Below are 14,054 nucleotides of genomic sequence, written 5' to 3'. Positions count from 1 at the left end.
TACTTAAATGAACACCAGCAAAGCCCACTTTTCTGAAAGTAATGAATGATAAATAATAATAGCAAATATAAAAAAAAAATTATTTTGTTATCTGGCTTTGTTCCTCGATCGGAGAGATCGTTGAAGGACTGAGTCTAACTTACTATATGTTTTTTGCAGCTGCAGTAGTTTTAAGAGCTGATTGATAAGAGCACCAGATTTTCCTTTCTCCCATGTACAAATCCACGTCTCTTTACAGTATCAGATTCTTGTCATCCAGTGTTAAACCTCTGTGTCTGATGATCTAGATAACTACTCTTTCATGTTTCTGTTTTCTGGTGTATGAAAAATTCTGATTTGGTTTGTTGTGTCTGCAGTATGGGATCACTGGCTTTGGATAGATTTGAATGAGTTTTTGAAATATATTTCAATAGTATAAATAAAGTAGGCTGTTTAAGTTAAAGGAAATCATCATAATTTGGCTTGTTGTTTTCATGATACTGTGAAAAGAAATATGAAGTACATGGGATGATACTCATGAAGGTATAGATGTGAATACTGCCCTGTTCAATTTCTCTATACAGAGGATTCAAGGGAATCCTTCAAAGGAATTTGAAGAATTGTAGTGTATTTGATCTGACATTTTAAATTCATTCTGGAAATAGGAGAAGTTCCTGGACTATATAAAGTAGAAGAATTGGAACCATTGCTCTCTCCTCTGAAGGATCAAGCTTCACAAGATGGATTTACAGGACCGATTTTCAACTATTTCACATACCGTATGTGAACAGAATTATAAGTTACAATTTATTACAAAGTTACAGAAGTGGCATAGTAACGAAAAAATAATTTCTAACGTGGTCCCTGTTTTGTGTGCATTTTTAACTTTCAGTTAGCTATTAAAAACAAGGAAAGAATAATGATTGTAGTATGATATTTGAGGGCACAGAACCCTCAGCTTAAAATTCATTCTTCTATCTGAAATTTTTTACACATGAATATTCTACAAAGCTGTTATGAAATCTGCTGTTTACAGTAGTTAGAAGGAAGAAAGCTTTTGTCCCCATCGTTTTCTGGTTTGTTTAGCTTATATATCTAGGAACAGAGTTTTCTTCTATTTGTCAATTACACCTACAAATCACTTTGGATTCTGAGTAATCATAAGTCTTAATTATTTTTGTTTCTTCCTTGGACCAACAAGAAGATTAAATAGTTTACAAATAAATAGAAAAATATGACTAAAAGAATACAGGTATTGGCAGTCATACTCAAAGGCCCTGGAACTACTTCTAATTTGTTCTGTTGGTCTGTATTGATTGGAATGAGAACTAGTGGCCTCTATTTAAATACTGTCAACTCTTCTAAAGTAAAAAATACACTTTAATATACTGAGAATCTATGATATTAAATTAAGTTCTGTTTATAGACCTTCCTGCCCTAGTGTGATGTGGTCTAATAGTATCTTTTTTCAGAATTTTGATAAGCATTTGATTTTTATCTACTAAATATTTAATACCTTGCATTTTCTTAGGAATACAACAGAATCTGCATGTCGTCTTGATCATGGATTCTACCAATTTAAATTTCACAATAAACTGTGAAAGTAATCCAGCACTGTACAAGAAATGTCAGGTTTTGTGGATGGAAACCTGGTCAGAAGACAGTATGAAAAAGGTAAATTGCATTAATTAAAAACTGTGAATTGCTTAAATTAATTTCACAAAAAATAACTGAGCTTTGGTGAATATGATCAAAATATTTAAAGGAGTAATTGACACTATGCTTATTTAATCCATCTGTGCAGTCCTACAAAGACAGAAAATTCTGCAGAACAGTTAAGTAATATTAGCATTGTTATTTTACCAGTAACATTATGTTTTCTTTTTTCTGTGGGCTGGCTTGAATAAAATGGTGACTACTATGACTCTGATCAAACACAGCATTTAAGAACAAAATACAAATAGACTGCAAGCAAAATGTTAAAGCCAACTGTGCTGATGATAATCTACTGTTACTAGTATACTTGACAGCTAGTTTAAAAATACCTTTGTTATATGTATATGAGCTGCTATAGATCTAGGATTGTACTGTAAATCTTATGTTATTTCTGAGTCTTTGTTAAGTGTTTTGCTTGATGGAATAGAATCAGTGTGTTCTTTTTAGGATCAAAATCTGCTTATTTCAGGATGTTCACAGTGTAAGTTTGAGAAAGATATATATTATGTCTATATGTTAAGAGACTGCCAAATCAGTACCCTGATAGCAGCAAGGCTGCCACAGCTTCACAGCCTCCCCTTCACTTCAGTAGGGGTTATTTTTAAAGTGGACTCTTACAATTTAGTCATGTGCTGGAACCTTTGAATATACTTTGTTTATTTTTGTTATCGTACATTGTACAATTGATAACATATGAAGGTAAGCCGACTCTTAGATCATGAAAAAGACTGTTCACAGACTTAGACTTAGGCATTGTTTAATTCCAGTGTTGTATCCACCACAGTTGTACTTAAGAATGTCTGATTTCCTATTGAGGTTTATATCTTTTTGTATCTTTGACATTTTTGTTATGGTAAGAGGCCACTGAGAATTAGTTACTCTTTCTTACAGGCAGCAAAAGCTTCTCTGCTTGAGAGAACAGGATGGTTTCAGGGACAGGGAAGGAAAGAATTGATCTTTTTAGCGCTATAAATATTCTGTAAATACCTTATCCTGAATAAAGCTATCATATTCAGTCTTTTCAAATGGGAAACTAGGTTGAAGGGGTTTTTGTTATTATTTTAAACCAAATTTTCATTGTTTGTAATTTTAAGACAAAAAAACATGTTCATTTTTTTAGATACCTCAGATGCTTCTGTATGATTCAGATGAACAAGAAAAGACTGGAAAAACACATAAGGAACTTAAGAAAAAACATTCAGGTAATATTTAGGTGGACTCATTAGCTATTATTACTTATTATTAAACACTTATTCAGTGCCGTGTTGGGCATAGATAATAGCATAGATGTTTTGAGTATGTTTTTGCCAGCATATTCATACACTTTAGTATGGTTCACATGACAGACATTTTGTGCAAGTGAACATTAATCTGGAACATACATCCTGGCTGATCAAACCCAGTCTCTTCTGTCACAGTCACTACATATATTTAATTTTATAAACTGATAAAGCTGCATCGTTTTGTTTTGTTGTGTGTCTTCCTTCTATGTGAATGTTATTTCACAACCTCAAAATTTGATGTTTTGAGAGTTTTTCAGTCTATATGTTTTCAATATTCTTGTCTTAGACCTGCTCATTTTACTTTAGTAATTCTTTATCTCCAGTAACTAATTTCTTGTAAGTCATGCCCCTTTTTTGAGAATAATTTGTTTTGATAATAAAACTTCAAATTTAACCATTTTAAAAACAGGGTGTCAAACATAATCTAGGAGACCAGTGCTAGCACTTATTTGCATAATAGTACTTTTAACCACATTTTATGAAGTATTAGTCTAAGTAACACTTAGAAGTCATGGAGCCAACAGAGTATAAAATGGTAAGTGGTTCACCTGGGGATTCTTGTTTGGTATTGGTTTTTAATAGGCATTCCAGATTATAATGGCCAAAATTAGATTTAGTGTTAATGCTACTATTCATCTTTATCCTAGAGCATGGTACTTAATCAATGCCTCAGTACTTATTAAAGGCATTCATTTATTTGTAGCTATGTTTTAGCAATTTTTTCTTTTTTAGGGTAATACAATTTATTTTACAGTATCTTTTGGCTTCGTTTTGAGAAACTGTTCAACAAACTGAGGGACCTGGAATGTTCAGAAAAACCTTTTTGTCTACCTGTCATCAGAGACAAGGGAGAAAACAAAAATGCATGGGCTTCTTTTCTAAAAAAGTCACAAGTATTTGCAAAATCAATTTCTGTGGTAATGAAGTTTCTCTTATGATTAGCCCTCAGTAATCTGCAAGTAATTTTGCCTTCCTTTCCAAACATCAATGAAATATTTTACAGCTTTGAAACAATTTCAGTATATTTCTTTGTGAGGAATATGTGTTTCAAATGTAATTACATGTTTTTTCCCTGAGAGTACTTTGAAAAAAGTATATTCTCTGTGATAATTTGAATGCCCTTAGTTCATATCTCAAAAAACATACTCTGTTGTTCTTCCTTAGTTATTTTACTGTGACATAAAAATGAGTATATTATTATCCATGTAACAAAATATGTTGTACAGGTGATTCTGATTTTCTGAATTCATTTCTGGCAATTCATGAATCATGTAATATGTATGGAGCAACGCCTAGCAGGTATATGACATTCCTTCATATATACAATACCATCAATAACAGTAAAAGAGGAGAGCTAATAAAAAGGCAGAACCACTTGCAGGTATGTATTTAAAATATTTTTAACATATGGCTTTTCAAAATACTGTCACATTTGGAAATGCCTTGTATATTAATGGGCTGTAGCTGCTAACATGGTTGTGTGAGGTGTCCTCTGTTGGCATATGCTTAATATGCTTATGCTGTGGTTTCAGGAGAACTATTCTGAAACCACACTTGCAAAGCTGTATTTCTTCTTAAAGCATCTGTCAAATCCAAATCACATCCTTGCCTTGTATTCTACACTGTTTTTATTCTGCCTGCCAATATTTTTCCATCATGATACTGAGCAATTTAAGAAGATTTATATTTATAAGGATTTATTTATTTATTTATTTATTTAGAAAATAGTTGTGGTTTGTTTGTGACACTCATTTACTGTTACATGCTCTGGTTAAATTTACATGAAAATTAGAGATGTGTATCCTAAATCAAAACATTTTTTTTTCCAAATGTATCTTGAAACGATTCTATTATCCGATTACCACAGAGTAAATAATTTAGAAATTGTGAATAAAGAAAATGGTTAATCTTAAGCATAATTGGGGCTTTGTTTTATGTACAGCCATGTTCTTTAGAGAATGTACAAATATGTAGTAATAGGATAATCTAATTTGTTTAAATTTTGGTAATTTTTGTAGATTTGCTTTTAAAGAAGATATAATTATATGGAATTAATATCAGTTACCTGAAATGCTGTTGAATTAATCAGAAAAATATTATGTACTAGTTGCTGTTCCATAAAAAGTTTGTTATTTTGAGAACTTTGTTTTCAGCTTTTTGGTGTAGTACTAGATCTTACAGTGACATATCCAGAAGTCTGAAATCTCATTTTTGGGTTAAATAATACTAAGAAAACCTAAATAATATAAAAAAAAATGTGGAACTTAAAAAAATTAAGAATATTAGTCTACATGTCTACATGACTCTTAGTTCGTGCATACTATTAGTAACCTACTTTCAGATAAATCCATTTAAAATTCACTGCTAAATAACTGCTTCTTATAAACTTTTTTAGGCAGGTGTTTCAAAGCTGAATGAAGCTAAAGCCCTGGTAGATGAACTGAACAGGAAAGCTGGAGAACAAAGCATTTTACTCAAAACAAAGCAGGATGAGGCTGATGCTGCCCTTCAAGAAATTACAGTATCTATGCAGGTGTTGTATAAAACCACATCAAAACTGAAAAACAAGAAAAAAGAGATGCCCCCATAAGAAAGTCATGGACCTACTGGAGCGAGTTCAGAGAAGCCACAAGGGTGATCCGAGGGCTGGAGCACCTCTCCTATGAGGACAGGCTGAGAGAGTTGGGGCTGTTCAGCCTGGAGAAGAGAAGGCTCCAGGGAGACCTTATAGCAGCCTTCCAGTACCTGAAGGGGCTACAGGAAGGCTGGGGAGGGACTTTTTACAAAGACAGGTAGTGATAGAACAAGGGGAAATGGCTTTAAACTGGAAGAGGGTAGGTTTAGATTAGATATCAGGAATAAATTCTTCATTGTGAGGGTGGTGAGTCACTGGAGCAGGTTGCCAAGAGAAGTTGTGGATGCCCCTTACCTGGAGGTGTTTAAGGCCAGGTTGGATGAGGCTTTGAGCAACCTGGTCTAGTGGAAGGTGTCCCTGCTGATGGCAGGTGGTTTGGAACTGGATGATCTTTAAAGTCCCTTCCAGTCCCTTCCCTATACCATCTATGCTTTTCTGTTTGTGGTCTCTGTAACTGCCTGTGCTTTGTATTCTTTTCAGGAGTTACAGAACCCAATGCTTTTATTTTTGCCTAAGGACATGCAAGAGCCCTGAGGCTTGAATAAAATTGCAACAGGACAGAGTGTTATATAATTTAAATCATGTTTGAAATGATTGAGTAGGAAGGCATCAGTGGATGTTTTGCACCTGTATAGTATTTACTGCTGTAGTTTAGTCTGAAAGTTTTCCTAGAACTTAATAAATTCAAACTGATACATTTTATAATGTTCATAACAGGTAGGAACTTTAAACAAAATACTGACGAGTAGTACTATTTTAAGAAACAAATACCAGAAATTAAATTGGTAGTAGAAAGTATCTATATTAAGTATCTATATTAAGTATAGAAAGTATCTATATTAAGACATCCAGTCCTCTGAAGTTAACCTCAAAGAAGGTTAAATGGTACTTCTGTGTTCATCACTCCTTGAATTTTTGTTCTTCAGCTTAGAGACAGAGCTTCTGTTTTTTAGGAGATAATTTTCTTTAGTAGTGTTTTCTCAGTTAATTCAAATAATTGTGCAGAAAATAGATCTCTACATTGATACTTCCAGGAATCATAAATGTAGGATAAGCCTTAATGAATCTACTGTCACTTCACTGTTTGTTTTGTCACTGGTTTAATCTGATCAGTCTGAAGCAAACTTAAATAAAGAAGCTCAATGACAAGGACAACTCTGTTTACAGTAAAATAGATGCCCACTCTTTCAAACCATTTGGTTCATAGTGCTTTAAAGGTGCATTACTTCCATTTTTATAAATCTACTTCTCTTGGCAATTTTTAATACTTTTAGGCTCTGACTACTGTACGTGATTTTGAATAATGATGTTTGGCTTGATGTGTTCATTGCTAGCCTCAAATAATTTATTATGCCATTTTCCTCGATTTCTATTTTAAATCTGTGTCTGCTGTTGTCCAGTAGAGTTAACAGGTTGTGTAGGTAGCACATACTACATTGTAGGACAAAATCAAGGAATAGGCCAAAAGCAATGAAAAATGATGGGCCCACTGACATCAGAAAAATTACAGTAGAATTCTGATTATTTAGATTAGCATAAAGTATAGGTACCCTCTAACATTTTAATGTCACTTCAGATGTTCTAGTTTATGTAAGAGAGAGGGCTCTAATACATACAGACTCTTTTAATCTTCTTTTGGTGCAAGGCTTTTGACCTACAACTGAATTTTAAGGTTTTCTTATTCAGAACTATCATTCAGTACATGTACATTTGCATGAAATGTCTAATATAGTTTTATGTAGCTAATGTTTTATGGATTTGAATGTAATCTTCGATGACATGCTGGTTTATAGCTTGGGTGCTCAGAAAGATTATTATTAATCTCAAGGTTTTCTCTGCTTATATATATCTGTTATCTTCTGCTGTAAGTTCAACTCAGCTTGACAGTTGCTGGTTATAGTAATGTGTTATATACTGAAAAAATGTAAACTCTGTAATGTCTTTTAGGTGAACTGAGCCTAGAATATTAGTCTTTTATTTTATGCATTTTATGTATATATCCATTAGTAGTCCCTGTTTTGTTTTGGGGTTTTTTTGTTAACTTCAGGATATACAAGGTCCTCTTTATTGTAGTTTTGTATACAGGTATTTATTGTTGTACTGAAGTGTTTAGGAGTCCTGAAGATGGCTAATAGCTGCTGTCTGCTGTATGGTAGGCAGAGTACAAATCCTGGGGGCGGGGGGGAAAGATGTAAACCAAACCAGCGTACAATGTATGTGTAGGAGGTAAGACATATTCTTGCAGACAGAGAGCTGCAAATTTACGAGTAAATGATGTACTAGTGTTTTTAGGCTAATAGGCTGTAGTTCCAACACAACTGCTGCTTTTCTGAACGTTACAGAAAAGCAGAGTTTTAATGGTGTAAATCTGAGCAGCTACAAGGACAGTAGCAGGAAGATATTACTTTCAAATGTAGCAAGAATGTTTCAGAGGCTGTCACTCTTACCCTTTTTAGAGGTGGACTGACATCTTGATAAAGAATGGAAAGTCAGAGGCAAGGAAAAAAAAGGTCATAAAGAGCCTCAAAAACAGTTGTACAGATCTTGTCTGTGGTAAAGAAAGGGAAGGAGACACAGTGAAAGCTAAAGATGCTTATTCCATATAATTTAGTTACCTCCTCAGCCTGTCTAGTATCAAATAGTCTCAAAAATTTTATTGTAATTGGTATTGTGCAAGTTACATTATAATCAAAACTAAAATAAATAAGAGACCTAAAGGAATAAAATCTGTGTAAAGTTGAAAACTAAAGGTATTTTTGTTTTTACAGAGTGCTAGTGAGCAAAAAACAGAAATGGAAAAAATAAAACACCGGATAGCAGAAGAGGCTGCAGAAATAGAAGAAAGAAAAAGAAAAATTGAAGATGAACTAAAACAGGTTCAGGTAAGAGCTGATAAGGCAAAGCAGTATTTTGCGGTCTGATTTTATTTGACTTACTCAAACCCTGCCATGCAAACTGGTTCTGTAAAATTCACCCCTGCTTTTCTTAAATTTTGCTCTGAATTGTTTTGATATTAAAACTTTTATGCAGTAGAAAACAGTATTGCATTTGCCGGATTTACATTGTCATTTTGGCATTTGTATTCTATTAGATCTTAATCACAGAAAGAATTCTCAGGCTAAATCTTATCTCCAGTTGCTATTTCTATGCTGCCATAGTCTACAGCTGAGTTCTGCAGATTTTATGGAATGGTTTTTAAATTGCTAATATCTTATATAGAACAACTACATTACTCTGCCGTTGTCAAGCTGGTAATGTCATAGTGCTTGGTATTATCAGCTGAATGGAAGTAGTTTAATGAGAGAGAATTTCCAATTAATACTAAATTCTGAAAATTATATACCCTAATGGCACTATAGCAGATGGCTTGTTCAAGAGACCTTATAGCTGTCTAGCATCAGGTTTTTTGGGAGGCATGTGTGTCCAGTCATTGTTTTTAGTTTCTATTTTTTATCCCACCCATATTAAAATTGTAATAAAGTATAAGGGAGAAGTACAGCAACTTAATTTTTCTCCATTTAAATATCGTATGTGCCAAGGAATTGTATCCTTATATTGAAAGTGGCATAGAACTACAGGGTTAGAGTAAATCCCTTTCCTGTGGTCTTTGATAAATATGAAGGATATGCAAGGTGTGCACTGTCTTTAATGATAATATTTAATTTTCTTCTGTTTTCTTTTAATTTTGTTGCTTTGTTGATAAAGAGAAAGGGTGTCTGGATTTGTTTTGCTACTGAAAATAGAAAGCTTTTGTGACCTGTACTTCTACATATCTTTACAAAGATACCCTTAGGCATGCCTACAGATAGTAATTAGCATCATTATTATAACATTTCTGTATCACAATGAACTTTTAAGCAATGAAAGAGCAAACAAATGTGATTGAAACTAATATCTGTATAATGTTTATGAATTACAGAGCTGAATGAAAAGTTAGGGAATGTCAGGATTAAAGTATGCTGTTTTATATGGAAATATATTTATTATCACTTAATAAACACATGGCTTTTTTAATAACTTGTGGACAAGAATATGCATCAATGACAGTTGGTTAGATAATAAAATACGTAAAAAGAACAAGAAATCTTATGAAAATTGAAATGGCATATGTTCAGTTTCTTATATCCTCATCTCTTTCTAAATGTGTTTTTATGTTTTAAGCCACTGGTTAATGAAGCTAAATTAGCAGTTGGAAGTATAAAGCCAGAGTCTTTGTCAGAAATCCGGTCACTGCGGATGCCCCCTGACATAATCAGAGACATATTAGAAGGAGTTTTACGGCTGATGGGGATTTTTGATACATCATGGGTGAGCATGAAGAGGTGAGGATTTTAAGCTTTAAGCTTAAACGGTAATTTACAATATGAAATACTTTCTATTATATTCAGGTATAACGTGTGTCCAGAATTCTTAGCTTTCATAGGGAAATAACCTCTTTAATATTTGTTTCTTCTTTACTTAGTTATTTAATTCTTTTTATAGTTTCTTGGCCAAAAGGGGAGTGAGGGAGGACATAGCATCCTTTGATGCCCGTAATATTCCAAAAGAAATACGAGAAAGTGTTGAAGAACTTCTTTCTAGAAACAGAACATCTTTTGATCCAAAGGTAATTCCTGATTGTGTTAAATAAAATGAAAAAAAGACAAAAGGAAAAAAAAAAGAGAAAAAAATAAGATTGTCTGATTTGCCAACATAATTTTTAGAATGAACTTAAATTAGAGAAAAAGTTATAAAATCTACTTACAGAATTTCTCAGTATAAAGAGATAAAAATGTAGCAGAGATTACTCTGTTCTGTACTGCTTCTAATGGTGAGAATTTCGATGGTGACTAAGGAGCAGTGGATGAGGAGTCATTATGGAGTCAAGTCCTCAGAGATTTTTGTCACTGGTGTAAATTAGAACTCAGACCAAGAAATTGTAACTGACTCCTCATGGCCTGCTTGTAGCAGTAAGAATCTTAACAGTATACTTAATTAAAAAAGGAGGATTAATGATTACTAAATGTAGGGTGGTCTTTGAGAATTGATTTGGCAGTAGCTATGAAAAGGAATTATAAAATACTGTGTCCTTATTTTTAAAAGGAAAGTTGTAGTTCCCTGGGAAGGAACACACTGATAAATTATGCATTAATTAAAAACTTCTTAAATAGTTGTAAAGATACTTTTTTTTTTTTTTTTTTTTTGCACAGATTGATGGCCTGCAATATAATCTCTTAGTAACAATATAAAAGATTAGTTCAGTAGAGGAACTGGCTAATTGGCATATTTAAGTTGATAACTTGTAAATCTGTTGCAGTTATGTATCCTGTATTTACCTCATCTATACTATACTTCAAGGGCTTTCTTGTAACTGATACTGATTTTTTCAGAATGCTAAACGAGCCAGTGCTGCAGCTGCTCCATTAGCAGCTTGGGTGAACGCAAATGTCCAGTATTCCCACGTCCTAGAACGAATTCAGCCTTTGGAAAAAGAAAAGGCTGGCTTGGAAGCGTAAGTTAGACACTGTTACAAAATAAATCTGATGTGCAGAAGGTGGTGGGTGGAACTAAAACCACCAAGGAGGAATTGAAGTTTGTTAAAAACAAAAGATTAAGAAACGGTACCTCATCCATAGGTAATAAAACGTTCTACTGAGACAGAAAAAGGAAGTGTGTAATATTTTGTTTTTCCTGGAAGCTATGCCTTGGATCATTTTTGGCCAATCACAAGTTACCTGTCTCAGCTGAAATGTGTCAGGGAGAAATGAACATCACAGATATGCTTGGAAGGTATTCTGCCAGTGAAACCCATGCTGTTTTATGAGGAGTGCTGTTCCTCTTTTTTTCAGTCATGTACCAAGCATAATCAGTTTCTCCTTAGGATCAAAAAGGTTTGACATAGTCTTATGACCATTCATAACCTGTGGAATCTTTAGTGATTGTTTTGCTGGGTCTTAAAATTCTGTACTGGAAGGATTTCTTCTGGTCTTTTAAGAGTACCTTTGAATGGGGTGTTTGGTTTCCATTTTTAAAGCTATGTGATGAGAAGTAGTCAAAACTTTTACATGTGAAAACTGATTTTTGTTAATATAAATCACAGAAAGAACTACCTCTGAACTGTCTCTATGTAAATGACTTTCCTATTACATTTACTCTTTGGATTTGTAGTCTTAAAATAAATGTTACATGTTTGTAGTAATTTCAAGAAAACTGAAGACAGAAAACGGAAGTTAGAAGATCTTCTGAATTCTGTTGGTCAAAAAGTATCGGAACTGAAAGATAAGTAAGTTTGGTTTGTTTATTTCAAGATACAAATAAAAACATTGCTGATTTTGGCATGAATAATAAAATTGATTTAACCAAATGTAACTCCCTGCTCTGTAAGATATTTACATCAGAAGTAGCAATAATTAGGCTATCTATACCCTCAGTGGAGACAAATATATACTGTTAGAATACAGTTCATCTCCTTGATCACATGAAATGCTCCTTAAAAGTACGTGCTATGAATATGTTGGAAGCCTTCAGCGTAGACATTGTAGATGTCAAAGATAAGAAGTATGTCTCTCACCTTTTAAATCTAAGGACTGTAATGTCTCATTAGGACTTTGGAAACATTCCTGTACAAGACTTCTGCTGATCACTGCTTGAGTAAAGGCAGTTCTATTTCTTTTAGGATTGCCTGTTTTTTTTCTGATAGCTAGTCAGCTACCTCCTTTTTTCTTAGTGTCCTGTTTTTTAGCTGGAACAGGGCTGGGTTTCTTTTTAGTAGTTAGAACAGTGCTGAGTTTTGCTTTCAGCCTGGGATTTGTTATGAAAGAGACACTGGTAACATACCAGTGTTTGCATTTTTGTCGCTGGAAGTGAAGGACTTTGTGTTCTGTTAGTCTACAAGTGCAAGATTTAAGGGGGCGAGGAATATTTAAATTAATAAACTTAATTGGCATTTGGGTATACCCATGGGATATTCCATATCATATCACATATATTAGTGAGAGTCTCTTCCTCTTTTGGCTCTCTCTGGCTTTCGTTGGAGCTCTCGCTCTTTGGGGATTGCAGTTTCGGTTCGGGATTGTCGCTCCTCAGGGATCGTTATCTGGGAAGGGGCCAGGCTTGGTCAGTGGGTGGTGAGCAGTTGCACTAGTATCGCTCATTTGTATCTTTTGTTACTGTTATCATTATCACTACTATTTTAATATTAGAATTATTTTAAGTTTTCTTTTATTTCTGTTATGAAACTGTTCTTATCTCAACGTATGAGTCTCCTTGCCCTTGCCCCCTGGTCCTCTCCCCTTTCCCCTGAAAGTCAGGGGAAGTGGGTGAACAGCTGTGTTGGCTGCTGGCCAAGGGCTAGCCCAGTGAAACTATCAGCTAATTAGATATTAAACATTACAAAATAATACCTAGACCTTGCCTATTGTTTGGGGCATGTTCTTACCTCATAGTAGTTTACAAAACAGAGCATTGTGCATTGAAGTGGGGTAATCTGTGTGCTTTAGCAATATTCTTCTTTAAAGGTTTCATAGATTAAATTTACCAAAAAGTTACAAATGTATAGTATGGTGTTGAGCCTGCTATTGTCCTGACTAGGTGCAAAACAAAACTTAACACAATCACTAAAATCAAGTCAGACTGTTTAAGTAGAAGAAGGAATGTTTTTCAGACATTATAGTCTGTATTGCAGATGTATTTTTTAATCTCACCTGAGAAAGTATAAAAAAGAATTGTAGTTGTGTTCTTCATGAACAATAAGGGAGGAATTAATTAAAAATTCAGTCTATTAAATTGCTTTGAAAATAACTGTCCATAAGTTTAGTAGTTCATGATAGAAATTACAAACAGGAGTTGTTTTACAGGTTCCAGAGTAGAACAACGGAAGCAGCAAAACTTGAAGCAGAACTAAGTAAAGCTCAGAAAACACTGAAAGCTGCAGAAGTACTGATAAATCAACTTGACAGGGAACACAAAAGATGGAGCACCCAGGTTAGTGAAAATTTTAATAAATAAATTTTATAGCTGATAATTTGAAAATACAGTTTTTGCACTCTGTGGAGAATGTGAGTTATTGCCATTCTGTATATCTCCTAAGTGTACATTTATTCGATTTCTCATTAGAAAGAAAAGCTTTTTTTCCTTCTGAAACTTTCTTTTACTTCACTGTACAAGTTGCCTTACTTACATCACAGAGCTACAGAATGTTTTTTAAAAAAACTCCTTTATTTAATGTAGAACATAAAACATCTGTTGATGTTTTTCAGTCACAATAATGATGTTATTGTAATGATGGCTGAACATGTCAGCAGTTGGACCCTCCAAGCCAAGATACAATCAAAAGGGACAGATTTGGGGAAAGCACTAAACAATCACAGTCTTAAAACATACATCCTTTATGGCATTGATGTTGGAAATGCAAATGTAGACCTACCCAATACGTTGAGTTGCTTTTGAGGTCTGCACTTAAT

At 33.8% G+C, this 14,054-nt stretch overlaps 1 protein-coding gene across 1 annotated transcript in view; it reads left to right on the top strand.

Moving 5' to 3' along the window:
* The window catches only part of DYNC2H1 (dynein cytoplasmic 2 heavy chain 1), a gene marked incomplete at both ends in the record, with an annotated part of 45,223 nt that overhangs the window by 25,212 nt on the left and 5,957 nt on the right, over positions 1-14,054 (top strand). The window contains 11 exons of the mRNA XM_010177194.1: positions 645-758; positions 1,511-1,653; positions 2,816-2,897; positions 4,205-4,359; positions 5,374-5,511; positions 8,382-8,495; positions 9,775-9,935; positions 10,096-10,219; positions 10,983-11,104; positions 11,789-11,875; positions 13,449-13,575. Coding sequence (XP_010175496.1) covers positions 645-758; positions 1,511-1,653; positions 2,816-2,897; positions 4,205-4,359; positions 5,374-5,511; positions 8,382-8,495; positions 9,775-9,935; positions 10,096-10,219; positions 10,983-11,104; positions 11,789-11,875; positions 13,449-13,575 — 1,367 coding nt within the window. The remainder of the gene's footprint in view (positions 1-644; positions 759-1,510; positions 1,654-2,815; positions 2,898-4,204; positions 4,360-5,373; positions 5,512-8,381; positions 8,496-9,774; positions 9,936-10,095; positions 10,220-10,982; positions 11,105-11,788; positions 11,876-13,448; positions 13,576-14,054) is intronic.

The sequence above is a fragment of the Antrostomus carolinensis genome, unplaced genomic scaffold, assembly GCF_000700745.2.
Source record: "Antrostomus carolinensis isolate BGI_N321 unplaced genomic scaffold, ASM70074v2 scaffold2901, whole genome shotgun sequence".
NCBI lineage: Eukaryota > Metazoa > Chordata > Aves > Caprimulgiformes > Caprimulgidae > Antrostomus > Antrostomus carolinensis.
The sequence above is the reverse complement of the archived record's forward strand: the minus strand, read 5'-3'. Positions and strand labels throughout refer to the sequence as shown.